Here is a 23,635-nt window from a genome sequence, read left to right as displayed (position 1 = left end):
ATCTTGTTTCTTTGTTGGCAATGGTGATTCAGGAAACCTATAGTTATCAGAGGATTAGCATCTGATCATACACTGTATTATGCAGTCCTGATTTAATATTAACAAATTAACAGGGATGTGGGTGATTTAATACATAATTTTCAACTACAGGATTATGGGTCTATGACTCTAAAGCATTGCTCTGTTGATCAAATAGAAATGGTATAAAAAAATGTGCATAACATTTAAAAAAAAAAACTTTATGTTTGGGTGTTTTTAAGACTAGTTTAACTTTCACAGTATTTATATGCATACCTAATGCTCAGAACATTGATATAAATTACTCTGCACATGTACAAATGCAACACTAAGTTTGTGTGTCCTGCATATACAATATAATGCTTTGCATGCAGGCCTACATATATTGTGTGCATTTTCTTTGCAGAAACACTTTTTACATTACCGGGTTTCAATAAATACAAAATATGCACTCACAGTTACATTTAAGTATTATCATAGACTAGCCTACAGTAGACATTTTTGTATTCTGTGGTCTACACATACACTTTTTTAGAGAAACACTTTGAAGCACACTGACCTGCATTATACATGGCATGCATTTAAATGTGCAGTGTTATGGCACCATATTTTCTGTTGACCAGGTACATATTTTGCTGTTCTTTTCCTTATGTGCATCTGTGGACAAATTGACTAGTCGCTGTAGTAACTCTTCTCGTTCATCCATAGGGAGATATATATATATATATATATATATATATATATATACACATATATTTCATCCCCTTGTTTTAGTGTAAGTTCTTAATCTTGAACAGATTCCCAGCGAGCAAGGATATTTGTTCAGGTTAAGTTCTTATTCTTGAGACTGTGGTGTTTGTGGATTTTGGACTCTTTCATGATTAAATGAAAGGGCAAAAGTGAGAAATGATTTGCTAATACCTCTAGCTGTCAAGTCAGCGTGCAGGTTGCTTGTAGTTACCATTAATCTCCTCAGAAATGGTGACTGCTTCAGCACCCAAAGGAAGCTTATCACTGTACTCCGACCCAACTTCAAACTCTTCCTGGTTTGTTTTAGATTGGGAGTTTGGAAGGTTCTCTTCTAATACACTTCCCTCAGCCTCTCCCTCAACTGCCTCTTCTTCTTCTGCTGGGGCTGCCCCTGCTTCGCCTTCATCTCCACCAGCTTCGCTAGGGACAGAGTTCTTTTCTGACTCGACAAAAGAAGCTCTGGGATCAAAATCAGCAACCATGTGCTTCTCTTCTGGATCTGGTTTGTGCGCCTTCATTATTAATTTGTAATTTTTGCCATGGTATTTTGTAAGTAAATGGCAGCAAGTGGCTCCCAATAGAGGTATAGTGGCCAACCCAAGAAGGAAAATGCTTACCACAATAATAATGATCAAAGATGGCACTTCCTTCTTAGTGGTGAAAACTACTTGCACTTGACAGTCTTCCCCTTTATATGTTAAGCATACAGAGTAGTTAGTGCCAGGAGTTAGGCCTTGAAACCAGTAGGAGTTTACTCGATCTTCAATTTCTGACCACTGAACCAGAGAAAAACCCTTGGGGCTTTCTTGACACAAGTACAGCATCTTGAGCTGTTGTTTTCCTGGACGTGCATTATAAGGAGTAATCTGAACTTTTGCTTCTTTCTCAGAAACATCTAGAGCAATAACTCCCAGGTCAAAGACGTGAGGTTTTAAATTAGTGCTCTCATTGAATGCATGGTTAGAAACATGCAACCCTCCCACGTTTGGTCCACATTTCTTCTCATCTGAACGTGGATGCTCCATGGTATCCCCAATACTATTCTCATTTCCATCTGTTTGCTCAGTGGGAAAAACACCCTTTATTTTTTCTTCAGTTTTATCTGGATTGAGGACATTGTTTCCTGTGTCTTTAAACACTGTCTTCTTTCCATCTACTGGTATTTTTCCTGCTGCTGGATCCTCAACCTTGGTTGGATATTTTTGACTCCCTGCCACAGAGACATTTACAGACCTCTGGCTACTTCCCATCTCATTAGTGGCCAAACAAGTATAGGCCCCTTCTAATTTTTTGCTAAGGTGAGGGATAACTAGAGTTCCATTCTGATAAACCACAAAGTGTCCAGATACTTCAGCTTTGGATTCATCAGTGGGCAATTTGATCTCAGTTTCTTGAGTTGCATTACGAACTTTCCATTGTATGGTTGGTTTGGGGCTACCAGTAACCAAGCAATGAAGTGTGAGAGTGAATCCATCATATAACTCTGTGCTGTCAAGGTTAGGGTGATAACTTAGCTGCACAGCAGGCGCTCCACATGGTAAATCTGGAATATTAGAAAGTGGCTTCCCTTGAAGATCTTCTGGTGAGGCACACGCAATTAAGTCCTTCTCTGCCACAGTAAATTGAGCTTCTTCAGTCCACTTTTTAAGCCACATAAGTGAACATGTGCAATGGTAGGGGTTGTTGTAAATCTGAATATGCAATAGGGAAACCAGAGGTTTAAAGGTTCCCTCACGAATGACAGAAAAATGATTGTTATTGATCCTGAGAGACCTCAGATCTTTTAAGTTTTCAAAAGCATCCACTGGCAGGTTGACCATGCGATTGTTGTTCATTTTCAGTAGCTGTAGGGCAGGCAGGCTGGCCAGATCTTCCCAGGGAAAATCCACAAGTTGGTTGTGACTAATATCAAGATTTTTAAGATGCACTAAAGTGGCTAAAGTGCCCTTTTCCACAGTACTAATGTCATTGTGAGCTAACCACAATGATGTCACCTGAGTCACCCCAACAAAGTTAGACCTCTTTAAAGAACCTATTTTGTTTGCTGAAAGACTAAGGGTTGTAACATTGGAAGGAAAACCTGTTGGGACCTTTTGCAGCTTCTTGTAGGTACAGTCAGCAAACTGTTGATTGTATTTATCCACACAAGAGCAAGGTTCAGGGCAACTGTAGGCTGTCCCCAAGAGTGTCACAGCAGCATACAGGAATAGTATAATATCCATTATTCCACCTGAAAAGAAATAAAAAAATATTGTAAAACATATTAAAGGAAGACATATCTGTTAGGTTTACACTAAATTGAGTTGTATGCCCACAAAGAGTAGCCTGGGTCTCATATCACTTGGCCCCACAATTAACAATATTGTAGTGCCCTCCTCTAGTTAGGCTGCTAGGCTAAATTTAGTTTTTGGCTTTACTGCAGTCAGTGGAGCAGCAATTGGTTGTTTTTGTCTGGTCAGGGTTTCAAGGCTGGTTGTCTGATTTCTCCCACCTGCTTCTGAAGGAAGCTTCCAGAATATAGGAAAGGGAGAGGTTAAATGACCAGCATGGATATTTGTCATGATCCAGCCAATCCCTTGGATGCTTCCAGAAGTTGGTTGGGGAGGTGATACATATTTGGAAGGCCTTTCCACAGTGTTCCTTCCCCTCCAGGGAAGGTTCCAGTTCTCTGGGGCTGCTGCCCCTAGGAGAGAGTTAGTGAGACATAAAAATTGCAGTCTGGGTCTAAATTTTTGGGCCTCGCTAAGCTTTATAAAGGATTATTTGCTGGAGGGCATTATCCTGAAGTCATCATCTGGAGAAGGATATTTTATCTCCTACACTTAAGATCTACCTGTGGATGCTGGGTGGCAAACAGCTCCTGGGACACTGTGAGTAAAGACCTTGCTGTGGACTGGTAGTTGTGCAAGTGCCAGAAGGAACTAAGTGCCAGAGGAATATATATAAATGGGGGCTTCTCTGACAGAGTCCTAGATATACCAATCATTTCCTGTTACCTCTACGAATGACTGCTATAGAGAAGATTAGTGAGAAATTTGTTCTCCCAATGATTGCTGTTATAGTTTGGAGTATCTGGTGACCCCAAACCCCTCTCCTGTTGTTCAGCATTAAATACAGTCCCTAGGCTGAGCCTGAACTGTCGGATTGTATGGATCTGTGCTTGTGACTGGCAGCTTCTGTACTATTGTGGGAGACCTGGGCATATTCTCAATGGACCCGTTGGGGGTGAATGTTACAACAAAATATAGAATTTACTTTGCTGAATATTGCAAAAGGATCACGCAGTCTGTCGTCTGCCTTACTAAACCAACTAAGGGAACAACAAATCTTACAAAATTGCAGAAACATGAAGGCCATTTAGAATTGATGGCCTACATGTAAATACAGGTATATATTGGGGGGAAACCATTAACACATTATTAAAGTCAGACAAAATACCAGCATTTCAAACTGAAAAGTTTTCTTAATATAGCCAGTTGCACAATGTTGACCAGGTTAGCATTATAGTGCTATGTCATTTACACGGACTATATGGGAGTAAAAATGCTTGACTGAAATGCCATAATTGGAGTTGTATTTCCTTGTGTCCTTCTTAGACCATACTCTAAATATATATGGATGGATTGTTTCTACATAAATCACTTCAAAATGTGGTAAACTGACACCCTTTCCAAAAGTAAGCCTAGACTTAGACAGGAAGAGGGGGTGCCTCACTGAGAACATTAGGATTCTCTGCAATCTTCTCTCCAGCTTAGCCTATTGGTGTTATTGAAGATGTTATAGTGGAGCACTCATCTTTCATCCATAATAAGGTAGATTATTGTACAGTGTCATCCATCAATGAATGAAGAGAGTTAGGAGTTCTTTTTTTTTAGTTTTGGTTAGAATTAAGAGGGATAAAACTCTTCTTGGATTTTTGCTGTCTGTGCCCCTGTTAGGGAAATTGATGGTCAATATTTGTGCTGTTTACTGTTGTCATTGATTGTGAAAGTAAATGAAAATCCCAAATTTTTGACATCAGAAGAATAACAGAGGGGAAATCTTCAAACAGGAACACTGGTTCTGGTGACCCTGGTGACACCCTGGAATTCCCTTACTTTGGAGGGATTTTTTGTCACTTCCTGTTTTGGCTATGGGACAGGAAGTGAAGGGAAATTCTACCGCTTGCTTGGCACCATTGCCGTTCGCAAAATGCATTTCATTTTTCTATGAATACAAGGCATTCTCTAATTGGACAAGGTGTGGAGGAGAAGTGATGTCATCATCTCCACCTTGTGAAATATAAGAAACACCTTGTTTTCACTGATAAAAATATAAGGCATCCTGTGAATATGGCGGTGCCAAGTAAGCGACCCTCTGTTAGTATGCAGTGGGTTTGCCATCTGACACAAAACCCAGAAGATATTAACTATCACTTTAGTAGTACCAACTACTACTGTGATTGCCAGCACACACTTATATTGGTCCAATCTGGGTCAATGTAAATCTGCAATTAGGGTAATACCTGGAGTTCAACCTTAATAAAATACAAAAGGCTTTAAATTAATTCAGTGGCAGAAAAAAGACCTTATGGATCAGGGATCTGTATGTTTTACCACTGAAATGTGTTAAATATTTAAATAGTTACACATATTATACATTAGCTCCACCCATAATTTATACATTACATATTCCATGTCATACTATTGAATAAGTTAGTATAGTAACTACTATAGTGCATATTGCGTGGCATATGTGGCTTTGTAGCAGCTAGTGCACAGTAGAGAAAACTGTGTGGGTGGAGACCACTCTGCACTGCATATTCACATTTTGGGCTAATTGGAAAACTTAAATGTGAAACAGAACAATAGAACTACAGGTAACACTTTTATATTTTCTTTTTTATAAGTCCTTTATTTATAAGTTTTAATGGAATTGTATTCTAAATGTCTGTAGTAATAATCATGAAAGCAGTGCAGGTAAGGTAACTGTGATGTTTTATAATACAAAACAAAAATTACTATAAAAATTTAAAAAAATGGATTTCACACAAGGTTAGGAAGAGGAACGAATTCTGATTTATCAACCATGTAAAAACTACATATAAAATATAAGCACACTGCCAGTGCTCAAGTGCTAAGGGTTATAAGTCAACCACTTGACTGAAAACCTGTTCTTATACACTAATCCAGTTCTTCTGATGTCAGGGAGTCTTTCACAGCTTTCTTTATATCAGGAAAATCATTAACTAAAAATCGAAAAAAGATAGAGTACACTGGCCTTGTGCAAAACCTTTGACACCACTTTATTATTTAAAATCCCCCAAAAAATAAAAAAAATACAAAGATATTAGAATCACAGTCATGTAACCATTCTGCATGTTTCATGGACAGGACTTCTTTAGATCTCTACATGGGCCAATTAAATTAGGATTATTCATGACAAGCATGATTATAAGTACGTTAGCTCGGTGCAAGAGGGCTTCCCCTGGAAATGTGTCAACTGACTTATACCAATTGAACGTTACTGTAGGGATCCTTTTATAGGTCACTTAAATGATGACGATGTGAAAAAAGGTCCTGTCTATGACAGATGATGGATGATTACATGACTTGGATTCTAATCCCTCTGTAAGCATTTTTTGGGATTTTGATTGAAGTGGTGCATAAGACCAGCGCTCACACTTTTTTCAGATTTTAATTCAATGATGTAAAAAACACACATTAAAGGCTTTTAACCTGTAGAGATGTAAAATGTTTCCAAATTCTTTTTGTATTTGTGATTTTGTAGAGCTTTAGTCAGCCTTGCTATGTGTGTCTGTGTTTTCTAAGAATGAAGTGTATCATCTCAGGCAGTTGTTGTGTGATGCAGATGGCAGCCAGGAGGATATGATCTGAAGGTATGACCGGTGTCGGCACGGAGTCCTCCCTGGACAACTCAGAATACTGGCGAGACAAGGCATCAGCCATAACATTCTTGGAGCTGAGCAAATAGGAGACCACATAGTTAGGACAAGAATAAGGTCCATCTGGCCTGACAGGGTGTGTGCCTCCTGGCCTCTGAGAGATTTGCCAGATTCTTATGATCAGTGAGAATGAGAACTGGAACCACAGAACCTTCAAGCAAGTGTTTCCACTCTTTGAGAGCCAGGATAATGGCCAAGAGCTCTCTGTCCCCAATCTCGTAATTGCATTCAGCTGAAGACAGGTTCTTGGAGTAGAACCCACAAGGACGTAAGGGTCTATCAGGTGTCCGATGCTGAGACAGGAGGGTGCCTACTCCAGTCTCAGACGCATCCACCTCTAGGACAAAGGGCAAACCAGGATTGGGATCAGACAGAATGGGAGCCGAAGCGAAAGCAGATTTGAGGGCCACAAAAACTTGGATGGCAGCAGGCATCCATTTGTGGGAATCACTGCCCTTCTTGGTCAGATCTGAGGTTTGGCCAAAGAGAAAAAGTTCATGATAAATTTCCGATAGTAGTTGGCAAACCCAAGGAAATGCTGAATGGAACAGAGGCCACTGGGACGAGGCCTTTGTAGAACAGCTGAAACCTTACATAGTTACATATAGTTACATAGTAGGTGAGGTTGAATAAAGACAATAGTCCATCCAGTTCAACCTGTGTAGGTGTGTGTGGCTGTACTCATCTCACATACCCCTGAATGTTCTGATCCTTGAGATGTAAGTCTAAGAGTCTTTTGAAAGCCACCATACTACCCGCAGAAACCACCTCTTGTGGTAGAGAATTCCACAATCTTGTAGCCCTAACAGTAAAGAACCCCCCACGTTGCCTGTGGTTAAAACGCTTCTCCTCTAATCGCATTGTATGCCCTCGAGTCCTCATGCAATCCCTTCGAATGAACAGCTTTTTTTCTAAGCTGGGATCCCCATTAAGATATTTATAAATTGCTATCATGTCCCCCCTCAGACGTCTCTTCTCCAGGGAGAATAAATCGAGCGATTGTAGACGCTCTTCATAGTCAAGGTCCTCCAATCCCCCAATTAGTTTAGTTGCTCTTCTCTGGACTCTCTCCAGCTCCAACACATCCCTCCTGAGGACTGGCGACCAGAACTGGACAGAATACTCCAGATGCGGTCGGACCAGAGTTTTATAAAGTGGAAGGATTATAGTCTTATCTCTGGAATACATCCCTTTCTTTATGCATGCTAATATTCTGCTGGCTTTGGCAGCTGCCGCTTGACATTGCATGCTGTTGCCTAATCTATCATCAACCAAGACTCCCAGATCCTTCTCCATTTTTGATACCCCCAAGGGTTCCCCTCCTAACGTGTATTGTGTTTTTATGTTTTTAGTCCCCAAGTGCAAAACCTTACACTTCTCCACGTTAAACCTCATTTGCCATGTCGTTGCCCACTCTGTAATTTTGTCCAGGTCATTCTGTAGGATATCTGCTTCATGCTGTGCAGTTATTGCCCTGGCCAATTTTGTGTCATCTGCAAAAACTGATAACGCACTACTGATCCCGTCCTCAATGCTGTTTATGAATAAATTGAACAAGGTTGGTCCCAGGACTGAGCCCTGGGGCACCCCGCTTACAACCTCAGACCAGTCTGAGTATGCGCTGTTTATTACCACCCTTTGGACACGCCCTTTAAGCCAATTCCGTATCCAAGAGCAAACTCTGCTGTCGATACCTGCAGACCTTATTTTATAAATTAAGCGCTTGTGGGGAACTGTATCAAACGCCTTAGCGAAATCCAAGTACACCACATCCACTGGTCTGCCCCTATCTAGCTCACAGCTTACCTCCTCGTAGAATGCTAAGAGATTGGTTCTTGGACCCTTCTGAGGGTCCATGGAGAACCCTTCAGCAGAAATTATGTAGCCCAAGAAGGCAACCTGAGACAGGTGGAATTCACATTTCTCAAGCTTACAGATAAGCTCATTCTTACGTAACCGTTGCAGCACCCGTCTGACATCCATGTAGTGTGATTCAGTGGAGTCCGAGTAAATCAAGATGTTGTCCAAATAGATTACCACACATTTGTGAAACATATCATGAAAGACATCATTGATGAACTCCTGGAAAATAGCGGGCGCATTGCACAAGCCAAAGGGTATCGCCAGAGATTCATAACCGGTTCTGGTATTAAACGTGGTCTTCCACTCGTTGCCCTCTTTGATCCTTACGAGGTTATATGCGGCCCTTAGGTCAAGCTTGGTGAAGACCATTGCAACAATTCAGTAATCAACAGGATTGAGTATGCATTCTTGACCGTGATGCGTAAAAGGCCCCCATAATCAATGCAAGGTCTCAACCCTTTTTCTTTACGAAGAAAAAACCGGCACACGCTGGAGAAGTGGACTTTTAAATGTCCCCCGGGCAAGTGCCTCCACAACGTACTCCTCCATGGCCTTAATCTCCACAACCAAGAGAGGATAAACCCTGCCAAGAGGGGGAATAGCACCAGGTTGCAAGTCTATGGCACAATCGTACAGACAATAAGGAGGAAGAGTACCAGCGCACACCTTGTCAAATACATCTTGAAATTCATGATATTCAGTAGGCAACACGGAATCCAAGGAGGTACAAAGTATCTTAACAGGCCCATGGATACAAACAGTGCCCCACTGTGGAGACCAAGAGAGGATCTCGACCGACAATTAACCACTTTACTTCCGGAGGATTTTGCTGTCTTACGATTCGGCACTGTGCGACTGACAATTGAGCGGTCATGCAACGCCGTACCCAAACAAAATTTATGTCCTTTTTTTCCCAGAAACAGAGCCTTTTTTTTGGTGGTATTTGATCATCTCTGGTATTTTTTTTTTTTGCGATATTAATAAAAAAATGCAACAATTTTGAAAAAATAACAATATTTTTCTACTTTCACAGTTAAAAAATATCCAATATATTCAATTTTTGTCATATATTTAGGCCAAAATGTATTTAGCTACATGTCTTTGACAAAAAAATTCTCAAAGAGCTTTTTTTTAACCGCTTTAAGACCGGAAGATTTTACCCCATTCCTGTCCAGGCCATATTTTGCGATTCTGCACTGCGTTATTTTAACGGACAATTGCGGTCGTGCGACGCTGTACCCAAATTAAATTGACGGCCTTTTTTTCCCACAAATAGAGCTTTCTTTTGGTGGTATTTGATCACCTGTGCGATTTTTACTTTTTGCGCTATAAACAAAAAAAGAGCGACAATTTTGAAAAAGTAACAATATTTTTCAATTTTTTTTATATGAAATTCCCCCCCAAAAAAATGTAAAAATCAAAATTTTTTAACATTTTAGGCCAATTTGTTTTCTGCTACATATGTTTGGTAAAAAAAAATTGCAATAAGCGTATTTTTTTTTAACTAGTAATGGTGGCGATCTGAGATTTTTTTTTTTGCGGGACTGTGACATTGCGGCGGACAGATCGGACCCTTGACTGACATTTTTGACACTTTTGGGGGTACCAGTGACATTACTACAGTAATCAGTGCTATAAATATGCACTGTTACTGTAAAAATGACACTGGCAGGGAAGGGGTTAACTTTTATTGGTGATAAAGGGGTAATGTATGCCTGGTGCTTACTAACGTGTGTGGAGGGAGGGGACTATGTGACACAGGCACAGATCGTAGGTTCAGCTATGCTGAATCCTGCAATCTGACCCTGCCTGTCACTTAGGAGATCCGCCAGCTTTGTTTACACAAGCGGGCGAATCTCCACACTCGATCCCCGACGATCGGGGAAGAGCAGCGGTGATCACCGCCGCTCCTCCCCTGGCCCAACTCCCGCTGTAACTGAATACAGCGGGAGCGAGCCTCCGAGAGAGGGGAATGTCTGGTGACATAGGTCTATGTCGCCAGACGATAACGAGCCACTGTGCCGCAGTAACAGCACAGTGAGCAGTGTTAAAGTGTTAAAGGTCAGATTGTGTTTCTGAAGTCAAGGGTACCCCAAAACAATGGAGTAGTGGGGAGACGAAATAACCTGGAAACAGGTCGGCTCCCTGTGAACAGCCCCTATCGCCATATCAACCGGAACAGTCTTGTGAGTAACCACCGAACCCGCTGCCCAGGAGAGGACAACTGTGATTAGCGATTTATCTTTATGGGAAACCGGGGACGAGGAAATTCCACCTATGATCTGCCCCAGAAAGGGGCCTTAGATGCAAGCGTTTCCTGGATGGGTCAGACAAGATTTCAGAAAATGCCCACCAAGACCACAATACATGCACCGGCCCTCCCTCTCCTAAAGGCCCACTCAGCATCGGAAAGGCGAGTGAATCCCAGCTGCATGGGTTCACAGCCAGATGCACCATCCCCAGGAGGAGTGGGAGGAGTGGGAGGAGTGGGAGGTGAGGGAGGAATGGGTGGGGAAAAAAAAAATCATAGGAGCCAATCTGGTAGGAGGTCTCAGCAGGCACTCCTAAATGAAGGCCTCACCCTGAGCCTGGTATCCATCAAATTCAGGAAGGAAATGAAAGCCTCAAGCTTGTCAGGGAGATCCTTGGCCGCAATATTGTCCTTCAGTGCATAGGAGAGACCATGATAGAAGACAGCCACCAGAGCCTTATTATTCCAGCCCACTTCTGCTGCCAGGGTACGAAATTTGTTGGCATACTCGGCAATGGTTCATATACCCTGTGGAATGAACAGGAGCTGCATTGCAGCAGAGGCAGAGTGAGCAGGCACATTGAATACCCTACGAAAGGAGGCAACAAAACTCAAGTAACCAAGGCCTTGTCCGAGAGCAACGAGATTAGGAAGCCCACCTTGGAACTGTTAGAAGGAAACGCCTGAGGAACCATCTCATAGTAAATGCCCACTTGATTTAGGAAGCCGTGACACTGACTCGGTTCCCCCCCATAGCGCTGCGGGAGGGGGGCTGAACCAGTCATCCCTCTGGTAACAGCGACTTAGGCTGCAATTGCAGGAGCAGGAGAAGCAACACCACTGGCCTAGCAGCACCAGGAGCAAGGTGCACTGTGCGTGCAAACAAAGTCTGCAATGTCGGAGCGAACCGACCCAAAAGGTGAGCTTGTTGATCGAGCCTGGTAACCAGCATGGGGAGCATAGGAGCACCTACATAATCAGGATTCATGGCCCTTGTGTACTGTTAGAGTGCTAGGAAACCAGACCACACAGGGATGCAGGTAAAATAAAACAGTTTATTGGAGCAAACAACAATAAGCGCATAGCAAGAGTGAGGAAGTGGGAGCAGGAACAAGCCAGGGTCAAGTAAGGAAGAGGGTAGTCATCCAAGCCGGGGTAAAGTCCAGAAGTGGATAGTTTTCCGATGCAAGGTTGTCTGCTGATGCGGGGTCGAGAGCCAGGAGAGTCGTCAGCCAAGCCAGGTCATACACGGAGGAACACGGAGAACAGAAGACTGCTAGCAGAGATGCACCTTGGAGCACAAACACAGGGCAAGGACTGCAACCCATCAGGTGATAGATGTAGTCAGGTGTGCAGCAAGTGATGATGCAGTCAGAGGCTATAAGAGGCAGCAGTCTGCACATGTCCAAGATAGCTGCCAACAGGAGGGCAAGGTAAGACCTTGACAAATATACTGGCTACCATGGAGTTCTACTTTGAACCTAAAGGATGGAGACTGCAGTTGATCCCCCCCAAAATTGAGGTAGTGATTGAACGACTGAATAGAAAAGTAACCTTAGAATTTTCCAAACTTTCTTGCCTGAGTTATTAAGACTGAGATACCACTAGAAACTAACATGTCAAGGAGCCTTTTTGAAGCTTAAGTGTTAAGCCTGTATAGCCCTGTGAAAAAGGGACCCAGATAGTTAGAAAGCAATTCAGAAGACCAATGAATGAGTTTTAAGTTAAAACCTACAGATATCCTGTGCCCCTTCCATCCTCCTTCCTTTTCTTCATGCATTAGTGTAATAAAACTACAAATACCCTTCAACAAACACCCACTAATTAAAGGAACCCTTCAGACCTTCCACACCCTTTTTAAAAAGTTTGACCTCCCCACCGATCAAAACCCCCTCACCCCCATTAGGCTTAACCTGGAATTCACACCAGGAATGTCTGCTATTTTCTAGAACACATGGAGGACCAAGCCATTCCTCCCTAAGGCAAACCTTCTTTAACACAGGTATCTTGCTTACTCTACAAAAACTACAAGACCGTAGCCATGTAGGTAACATACCTCAATGGTCCTACTTACAAATCAGAAATTTTCTAATGCCCAAAATAGCCGACTGCACTATACTAGTCACCTTACAAATTTTAAGATGCTGTTCACTTTCAACACTCTTCTTAGACAAGTCACACCCAAGATATATTGCAGCCAGTTTTGGAACTAAACACCCAATGCAGATTCTACAGCAGTAGCTTGGAAGAGAGACCTACACATTGCCTTATGAGAGGAAGATTGGGAATAAATGAACACGATCTTTGTAAAGGGTTCCATGTCAATATACAAAAAACAAACTACAAACTTCACAGCAGATGGTACCGCACACCATAACTGCTACTTCAATATATCACTTCCTCAAAATTCCTGACACCTGCTGGAGATGTTCCAAAGATATGGGCACTTTCATCTATATTTGGTGGAATTGTTGTTCTGATTCCAGGCACACCATCTAATTTAAAACACCTATGGCCATGACCTTCCATTCTATCCGGTTCTATTTCTGCGACATCACACAACCATCCCACCCTCCACATATGAATGCTCCCTTACATTCCACTTAATAAATGCTGAAAAAGCAATGATAACAAAACCCCATATATAAAAAGATAGAAAGGGTGAACTTTCTTTAAACTAACTAATACATACAAACACATTTTGAGCTCCAGTACCATCTCAATTCATCCTACAGGAAGGCAAACCTAGACATTAAGTCCTTCCTAAACAGAGTATTACATGTCCTTCTAAAACATCACTATTACCGTATTTTAATTATTAGTGAAAAAGGGGTATAGCTGGCTGCAGTCTCTGATCAGTGTATTCTGACAGCGACGGGTCCCGCTGTCAGAATACAATGTCTTGATGGGGAATTCCTCCATCCATCTAATTTCTTCTTTTTACTTCTTACAGAAGAACTCCAGCCATTTTGCAAATAAATTAAAAGTTAGCAGGCGGCTACAAATACTGTAGCTGCTGACTTTTAATAAACATGTACTCACCAGCCTAGGTAGGGATCCAGTGCTGTCAATACTTAGGCTGTTTTTTTGCCCATCTTTGGGTCCCCAGGGACACTATCTTGAGAGTGGTAAGCCAGCTGTGACTTCCTACTGGCTCACTCACTGCACGTTCTGAATAGACCCACAGTTCCTTGAGAACCGTGACTGGTCCCAGGCAGTTGTGGGCAGTGAGGGAGGGTGCCTAGGTGACCCAAGCAAAATTGGGAGTGGGTACCTGTTGAAACTAGCTTCTAGGTATGATGGGGGAGGGGGGGAGAAGAAGTGGAACTTCCCTTTTTAGATAAAGTTCCCCTTTGACTACTGTGTTGTAATTTACAAAAAAAGACACCATCTTGTTTTCTCTGTGCTGTCCAATATGTATTTGCTACAAATAATATGTACATAAATATTACAGTTTTACCTAAAACAGTTTGTTCCAACACCTACATTGTAATTTTGGTTTAAATTGTTATACCTTGATGGGTCCAGATGATTGATAAGCTGCTCAGGAAGGTTAAACATGCTATTTATGCTTAATGTTTATTCTAGCAATATTCTGGCATCACAATCACTCCCCCCCATGAGTTATTTGACAGTTAAGCATAAACAGTTGTGTGTTTTAGTGCTATTAGGCACACCCTTGTTGTGTCCATCCTCACTACTAACTATAAATCTTGATTTGATTCAACCATGCATCCTTATAGTTTTTGGCTGTTCAGTAATGTCTAACAGTGATTAGAGAAGTGGCTACATGATAACCTTTTATAGAGATGGCTGACCCCCTTCAGATCTACTCTGGTGATAAATCACCCAATTCACCCCCTTGATCTTTTCAGTTCATGAAAAGAACACTGCCTTTCCAAAACTTTCCCAACATGTTTTTTTTTTTTTTCTTTCGATTATGTTTTTTGCCGACCATTAGAGCAATATGTACTGAACAAAATTATAAACGCAACACTTTTGTTTTTGCCCCCATTTTTCATGAGCTGAATTCAAAGATCTAAGACTTTTTCTATGTATACAAAAGGCCTATTTCCCTCAAATATTGTTCACAAATCTGTGTAAATCTGTGTTAGTGAGCACTTCTGCTTTGCAGAGATAATCCATTCACCTCACAGGTGTGGCATATTAAGATGCTGATTAGACAGCATGATTATTGCACAGGTGTGCCTTAGGCTGGCCACAATAAAGGCCACTCTAAAATGTGCAGTTTTACTGTATTGGGCAGTGATGGAAGTAACTGCATTTAAGTAAACAGCGTTACTTAACGCAGTTACTTTAGAGGGTAACGAGTAATCTAACTGACTACTCGTCCCCTCAAGGTAATGCCGTTGAAATTACTTCGGCCGCGTTACCGCAATTACATCTACCGCCACTAGATGGCAGTAGTGTAATTCCTCCTCTCCTCTATGACCGAGGCCGGCGCTGTCCGCAGCACTGGCCTCAGTCGATGAGAGAGAGAGAGGCAGCAGCACAGGCCTGGAGGAGGAGGATGGAGCCAGACAGACCCCAGTGTGCTGGGCAGGCCACCACCACCACCAGCAGCCAGCAACCACCACCACCATCAGTAGCCAGCCACCACAACCACCAGCAGCCAGCCATCACCACCACCAGCAGCCAGGCACCACCACCAGCAGCCAGCCACCACCACCAGCAGCCAGGCAGCACTGCAGCAGCACAACAGGTACCAAAAAAAAAAAACTTGGTCACAGACAGTCAAGACAGGAGGACTTAGGACTCAGACCCCCACAGTGCGCCACACCACCACCACCTACCCACCCTATACACCCACTGACCCCTATATACACCTACCCACCCACCCTATACACCAACTGACCCCTATATAAACCTACCCACCCACCCTATACACCCACTGACTCCTATATACACCTACCTACCCACCCTATACACCCACTGACCCCCAAATACACCTACCCACCCACCCTATACACTGGCAGTGTACCACGCAGGTACCACAGTGCCACTCTCAGCAAATACCACTCAGGTACCACTCAGCAAATACCACGCAGGTACCACTAACCAAATACCACGCATACAAGGGGCATATAAGTAATTTGACAAATTTGATTATTTTTTTTAAAGTAACGCAATAGTTACTTTCCCTGGTAATTAGTTACTTTTTTACTGATGTAACTCAGTCACTAACTTTTTGGGAGGAGTAACTAGTAACTATAACTAATTACTTTTTTTAGGTTACATGACCAACACTGGTATTGGGGGGGGGGTCCAAAAACCAGTCAGTATCTGGTGTGACCACCATGTGCCTCACGTAGTGCAACAAATCTCCTTTGCATTGAGCTGATCAGGTTGTTGATTGTGGCTTGTGGAATGTTAGTCCACTCCTCTTCAATGGCTGTGCGAAGTTGCTGGATATTGGCAGGACCTGGAACACGCTGTCGTATATGCTGATCCAGAGTATCCCAAACATGCTCAATGGGTGACAGACATGAGTATGCTGGCCATGCAAGAACTGGGATGTTTTCAGCTTTCAGGAATTGTGCACAGATTCTTGCAATATGGGGCTGTGCATTATCATGCTGCAACATGAGGTGATGGTCGTGGATGAATGGCACAACAATGGGACTCAGGATCTCGTCACAGTATCTCTGTGTATTCAAAATGCCATCAATAAAATGCATCTCAAGTCAGTTACGACGGCGAACTGCAGTAAGGTTGAGACCCCGATGAGGCTGACGAGCATGCAGGTGAGCTTCCCTGAGACAGTGTCTGAAGATTGTGCAGAAATTCTTTGGTTATGCAAACGGATTGTTGCAGCAGCTGTCCGGGTGGCTGGTCTCAAACGATCTTGGATGTGGAGGTCCTGGGCTGGTGTGGTTACACGTGGTATGCTGTTGTGAGGCCAGTTGGATGTACTGCCAACTTCTCTGAAACACCTTTAGAGACGGCTTATGGTAGAGAAATGAACATTCGATTTACGGGCAACAGCTCTGGTGGACATTCCTGCAGTCAGCATGCCAATTGCACGCTCCCTCAAAACTTGCGACATCTGTGGCATTGTGCTGTGTGATAAAACTGCACATTTTAGAGTGGCCTTTTATTGTGGCCAGCCTAAGGCACACCTGTACAATAATCATGCTGTCTAAACAGCATCTTGATAAACCACACTTGTGAGGTGGATGGATTATCTCGGCAAAGGAGAAGTGCTCGCTAACACAGATTTAGACAGATTTATGAACCATATTTGAGAGAAATAGGCCTTTTGTGTACATAGAAAAAGTCTCAGATCTTCGAGTTCATCTCATGAAAAATGCGGGCAAAAACAAAAGTGTTGCGTTTATAATTTTGTTCAGTGTATTATTTCTCAGGACTCCAGTAATCCAATCCTTTCGGGAGGCCAATGAGGGTATGAAATTGTTGTTTTTTAATGTTTTTTTGTCACAGATACACAGCAAAGGCTCATGACTTCAATCAGGCAGAGGCCTCAACAAAAAGAAAATAGATAAATTTATTTGTTTTAATATAACATTATTATAGAAAATCATCTACATTTTCAGGTAATCTAATGGTACCATAGGCAGAACATATATACTATATAATATATATTTATATAATATAAATAATAAACTGGATTCAAAGTTGTGGATATAATAGGCCGCGACCCTTTTTTTTACAGGTATCAATAAATTTATTGAATTAAACCATAACCATTTTTAATACAACCAACCACACAGTTAGCTCAGCCATATAAAGCTCGAGCTAATTTTACCAACTTACAGTCCCCTTTCACTTCAAAAGGGACAAAACCTCATAATATGAGCCGTGACAAGGGTGGGAGGGTGGAATGTTACTCTTCTTCTGATCCCCGCTGACTGACTCTGAGTGACGGCTTCTGTTTTCTTTTATAGGCAGCTGCTCGTGCCATATAGTCATTTTTACCAGCAGGACCAATCACAGGTAAGTACTCTAACGGTTTATTTTCCCTCACAGCAACTAACCAACTGTCTTGCCACGGTCCCATACATGGAGGGCGGGGACATTTCATGCCCCTCCCTCCATTTTCATTCTTCTCTTTTTTTCCCCTGCTTTATGGTTATGATTATTCCAGAAAAAGTAAAGTCCTAAAAATGCACACAACGTAAACTTTGAAGTTGTGCTACATATCTAAGGTGTCAACAATCCCGCATGAAAAAGCGCAAAACATTAAGACAGTTTTTGACATGGTGACTTGTTTCCTTTTATTATGATTTACCATTTTTTTCTTTTTGGCCTTACCACTTAGAGCCGGTTCACACTGAGGTGACACGACTTCCGGGGGCGACCTGTGAAGTCGCGTGCACCGCGACTTCGGCGCGACTTGCAGGGACTTCACATAATGGAAGTCTATGCAAGTCGCTCCGAGGTCGCCCCAAAGTAGTACAGGACCCTTTTTCTAAGTCGGAGCGACTTGTGTCGCTCCTATTAGAACGGGTCCTGTACTACTCAATGGACCGCGACCGACCACGACTTGTCAGGCTGACAAGTCGCCTGACAAGTCACCTGACCAGTGTGAATGGGCTCTTAAAGTGATTGTAAAGTCTTGTTTTTTTTTTTTTAGAAAAGATAACAAACATAATATACTTACCTCCTCTGTGCAGTTGATTTTGCACAGGGCAGCCCATGTATGCTTTTAGTAGAATTAGTGCAGCTTCAGGAAAGTATATGAGCGCTTGAATAGGTAGCATAATTTGAGAAAGACAAGGCAGGTTTTATCTTGAAATAGAAAATAGAGCTATTTGTTCTACATAGTGCTATTTAAAAGAAGATAGTGGCATATATTGTACAGTGACTGGACAGTATGTGAACGTCTTGTTTAGGCCATAATTTTAAGAGAATCAGAAGAAGCAGATTTCATCTTAAACTAGAAATTCAAGCGTATTGTCTGAGAGAAAATAGCCACAAATATTGTACAGTATGTAAGCAGCTTGGCTAGATTGCAATTTAGGAGGGTATAATAACTAAGAGACAATAGCTAAAAATATTTCTGAGTGGCCGAATAGAACTAGAGCACCTGAATAGGCTGCAAACTTTGAGCCGGAAACCACAGAAATTTTGCAGCCAAGGTCTAACTGTGGAAACATTGTGTGATCCCTTTACAGTGCCTCAGCGCCATAATAGACTGTGAACTTTTAGGCACGATGCAGTATTTACTCTGCATCAAACATTTGAAATTTTACAGGTAAAGTTCAGCTTTAGAAACACTGTGTGGCAGCTTTACAGCAAGAAGTACCGAAAAAGGCCAGCAGAGGTGAGAGGATCTAGCACCAGAAGACTGATCATGGTGCCGTGAAGGATATATTATGTAGCATTTCTGCCAATTGATTACTGGCTCCAGTGTCCATAGTCATGTGTACCCTGCCGCTGACAGTGCAGTCCAGCATCACAGACACTTTGGGGTTTATTTACTAAAGGCAATAGTGCAGTTGCTGCACAGTTTAGTAAATAAGCAGAAGCTCTACTCATTTATCTTTTAATCATATGCAAGCCAAAAATCTGTTTTTTAAATTTTCCTTTCATATGATTGAGTACTGTTTGCAAAGTGAAGCTTAACCCCATTTATTAAGCTATGGAACAAATGCACTTGCAAAGTAAACTTTGTTTGCTGTTAGTAAATCAACCCCTTTATGTTCCATGTGCTTGTGGAGGACATGGTTGGACTTCTCAGTGAACAAAATGGCTGCTGAGTACCTGCCACTGTGGTGTAGCACAGGCCAAAAATTTGTGAAAGGGGGTTGATGCCACGAGACAGAATGGAAGCAGCTGCAAAGCCATCAGCTGTGCCAAGGTGGCATTAGGACACTGGGCATGAGGATGATTTGGGTACACTTTTGCTTCCACTCCAGCAGTTGTGGAAAAAAACCTGCTTGGAGGGATGCTGCTGGAGACGGTGGGGTGGCCGGGTGTAGGACAATGCTACAGAGGTTCCTTTTACCCTTCTCAGCGTGGCCTCATGACTCTTTCCCGCTTGATGTGATATATTCTAAGCCTCTGAAACCCCTTGTGAGACTTCTTTCCCTGTTACAGGAGGCCGCAGATGTTGTGTCAGATGCAGCAAGAGAATGTTGTGGGGAGGGTGGGAGAAGTAGAGATGCATAACATAAGCAATGTGGAGGAGAAAAAGGAGGAGTTTGGCCCTTTTGGTGCTGAATCATTAAGGTGCAGCATCCACCTAGTCCTGTGGTGCAGAGTCATGTGATTCCTTATGAATGTAGTATCCAATAGGCTGATACTTTTACCACAACTGATACACTGTGGGCAGAAGCTGCAGACCACAATGGTGGTATCAGCAGAAGATATGCTAAAAAAAGCCAACTTCAGAACTCTGTGGACCAGACTTGGTGATAAACATAGACCTGTACCTGGTGGCCAGGTCCTGCCAGATTGATTAGGACAGTTTGTAAGCAGATGCTAACAAAAGCTTTTGTGTTTTAAAACTGCGTTTCCTGTATCCAATAGTAAAAAACAGAATATTGTCACTGGGAGTATGGTGGGGGGACTGCTGAGTTGGTGGAGACCGGTACAAGCTCCATGGTACCAGCTCAGAAATGCTGCATACCACACATACCATTGTACATCCAGTAATTTTTGGACCCTCCAGCCATTGGCCTACCATCTGATGTTACCCTTAATCTTTGCTCTAAAAAGGTATGTACAGACACATGGATAATTGAAAGACATTGTGTGTTAATAAAAATGCTTAATTGTTTTGGTTTTTACATATCAATTTTGCCTTCTTAGCTAGATTACTCTCTCATTGAAGTAAAAACAAGGTCCTGAAGAAGCTCGATATGTGAAATGTGTTGACCATGCAGATTTGTATATTAGGAGATTAAAAGAATATATAACATACAATATATTTCTGTATGGAGCAACTTTGAGAGATGTACTGCATTTGTTTTTATATGGAGATTTCCTTTTTGTTTCCCCTATGTTTAATATCTGTATAATAATAAAATGTTACAGTTCTATTTACATCACCTTGCCAATTCTTATACCAGTCAAGTCCATTTTCTTTCTTTTCAATACTGTTAAATAGTAGTGATGGAGACTCCTTTCAGACATGCTGGTGTATTGGCATACTGAATCTGTTAGCAGTTAAGCTCTAGGGCAGGCATGTCCAACCTGCGGCCCGGGGGCCGCATGCGGCCCAGAACCTCAGGCTATGTGGCCAACTGCCCCCTGACAATTTTTTTTTTGCTGGGGAGGAAGGAAGTCAAGTCTGGGGCATGGCCACAGAGGCAGCCTTAGAGGGGATCATCCACTAGTTGTGTTAAATTAGTGCTGGGGGGGAAGGGGGGGGGCGCGACAGCACGGGAAGGGCGCAGCGGAGTTTTATTACTTATATACCTTAACTATAGTATATATTTTATATGCGGCCCGAGACAATTTCTCTACACTCAATGTGGCCCAGAGAAGCCAAAAGGTTGGACACCCATGCTATAGGGGTATTGTCTCAGAAAGGATAATCTATAATTAGATAGTTCACCATTCCCCAACAAAAAAAGGCACAAATAGTTCAGGAGCAGCAACAATGGGGACCTAGATGAATTGCACTAGCAGGAATTTATTAGTTAGGCTGGCCATACATGGTGTGAATTTGTTTCCTGCAACCACAGGTTGCAGGAAATACATTTGCACGATTCCCCCATTACCACAGACAGTGATGACAGGAAAAGGAGCAATTGTCTTCTCCCTGGCAGGGGGGCTGGCAGGGGAAGCCATCCCCATCGAGAGAAGACAGTAATTATTGCCAGCGGCTATATCAGCCGTTAGCGATAATCGCAAGAGAATCCGGCAGGCTGGTTGTACCCAAGTTGATCGATTGATCCACTTGGTACATTCAGCCTGCCCATTAACTGTTCGAATCTCGGCCGGTTCCTGCTGAACCAGCTGAGATTCAAACCTTGTATAGCCAGCCTTAGTTGTGTGCCCTTGATGCCCTGATGCTCTAGACCAGGGGTCTCCAGACCTTCTAAACCAGGGAACAGTTTACTGTCCTCTAGACTTGGGGGGGGGGGGGAGACTACAGCCAGTTGAAGTAGAAAATGCCCCAGTGTTAGTGGAAGAAAACAATGAGCAGGTTATAAATAAGATCAGCAAAGAGCATCATGAGAACTGCTGTGAAGAAATCATGATATGTCAGAGAAGGCCAATCCTAGAAGCTGGTGGCTGGAGCTTATTACTATTTAAAGTTAAGTCAAAGACTGAAAGCTTGAAAATGAGCACTTTGATGCAGACATCAAGGAGAGATTTCACCACTAATGCTCCTGCAGATCTTCAAAACGCAATGGGAATAGTTCAGAGAAGAAAGGACTACATCAGTTGTATACAGATGGGAAGGTTTCCTCTCTATACAAGGCAGGCTTCATGAAGTTCAGAGTAGAGTGGACACAAGGATGGTAGCACAGTCAGTCTTCACTCCAAACCATAAAAATGATATAGGAATTTACTAAAGATGAATCATGAAAACAGGAGAGAGAGAAGAGAAGTTGTTGCCAATAGCAACTAATTAGATTTCATTTTTCATTTCAAGAAGAATTCTGAATGTTTACCATGGACAACAGCTGCAATTTTATTATGTTCTTTCCTGCAGTTTTCCTGAATTGGCCTTCCTCTTAAGCCCACATGAAACATATGTTAATTCATGTCCGCCAGAAAGAGGGGGCCAATTACAATGGAATACAACGCCTTTTAAAATAAAAGGAATTGTGCTTTTCATTTTCTGTGAAATCCAAGATATTTGCATGTATTTTCAGTCCCTATGGGCTGATCTGCATATCTCATCAAAAGCATTTTTATTAAATGAGCTTTACTGTGTTCATACTACATGCAGTGAGGAGCACTGAAAGTATGTAACTACTCTAATTTGAATGTGCAAGATTTTGCATCACTAATTCCAGCTGGCCCCATATACTACTGTTTTTCTGGTTTCTGTATGAACTATTACAAATCTTTGTGAACACATTACTATACAATTGATACAATGGCTATAGCCACTAATCTGTTTGTTCAATTACGTAAGTAAGATGTACATAACTGTACAATGAAGTCACAGGCTATAACTGCTATTCTATTTGTTCACAAAAGCAAGATCTTGTTAGTACATGCACAACATCAAGTTGTAGTTTGGCTAGTGTTAATGGCTCTTAAGATGTACAGAGATATTATAAGCCTTTTGTGCTATACCTGCAATTTTGTCAGGATTAAAAAGTCAATCAACCAGTCCATTGTGCGTAAAAAGCTCAGCAGACGCTATCAGTTGAATAGGCGATAAGAGTGGCTGAAAATCTTTAGGCAATACTGTAGCTTTCTTTATATGAGTACAAAGATGACAGCAGTCTGTATTTCAAATAAACAAGAATAATCATAGGATACAGGCATGTATGTTTATGTAAAAGTTGGACAGGAAAAAGAAGTTTAGTGGTTATTCTGTGACCTAGAGTCTCACTGCCATCTTCTGTTCATAAACCTGTTTGAAGTGTATGTAAAGGCACTTTCATTAAAAAAAAAAAAACATCTCTGCAATAAGTGCACATTTCCTCATTTTTCATCCCTTTAAAAAAATACATTAAAAAAACAGTCAATCTGCCAGAAATCCTAATACAACTCTTTGGACTGACTTTGCTACATTGAAATTCAAAGCAGCACTGTAAGGACCATTTCACGCGATCGGACCGATCGGGTCCCCCTGTCCATTTTTCAAGGGGACCTGATTGGGCCACCAATTCTCCTATATGGGGAGGCGGATGTCA

At 42.2% G+C, this 23,635-nt stretch overlaps 1 protein-coding gene across 1 annotated transcript in view; it reads right to left on the bottom strand.

Moving 5' to 3' along the window:
• Nucleotides 1-229: 229 nt before the first annotated feature.
• The window catches only part of ISLR2 (immunoglobulin superfamily containing leucine rich repeat 2), a 37,884-nt gene continuing 14,478 nt past the window's right edge, over nucleotides 230-23,635 (bottom strand). Inside the window, exon 2 of the mRNA XM_082254938.1 lies at nucleotides 230-2,998. Within this exon, the coding sequence (XP_082111064.1) occupies nucleotides 954-2,990 (2,037 nt within the window). The 5' untranslated portion in view covers nucleotides 2,991-2,998 and the 3' untranslated portion in view covers nucleotides 230-953. The remainder of the gene's footprint in view (nucleotides 2,999-23,635) is intronic.

The sequence above is a fragment of the Pelophylax lessonae genome (genome assembly GCF_965119305.1).
Source record: "Pelophylax lessonae genome assembly, chromosome: 4".
NCBI lineage: Eukaryota > Metazoa > Chordata > Amphibia > Anura > Ranidae > Pelophylax > Pelophylax lessonae.
This window is presented reverse-complemented; position numbering and strand designations above follow the sequence as displayed.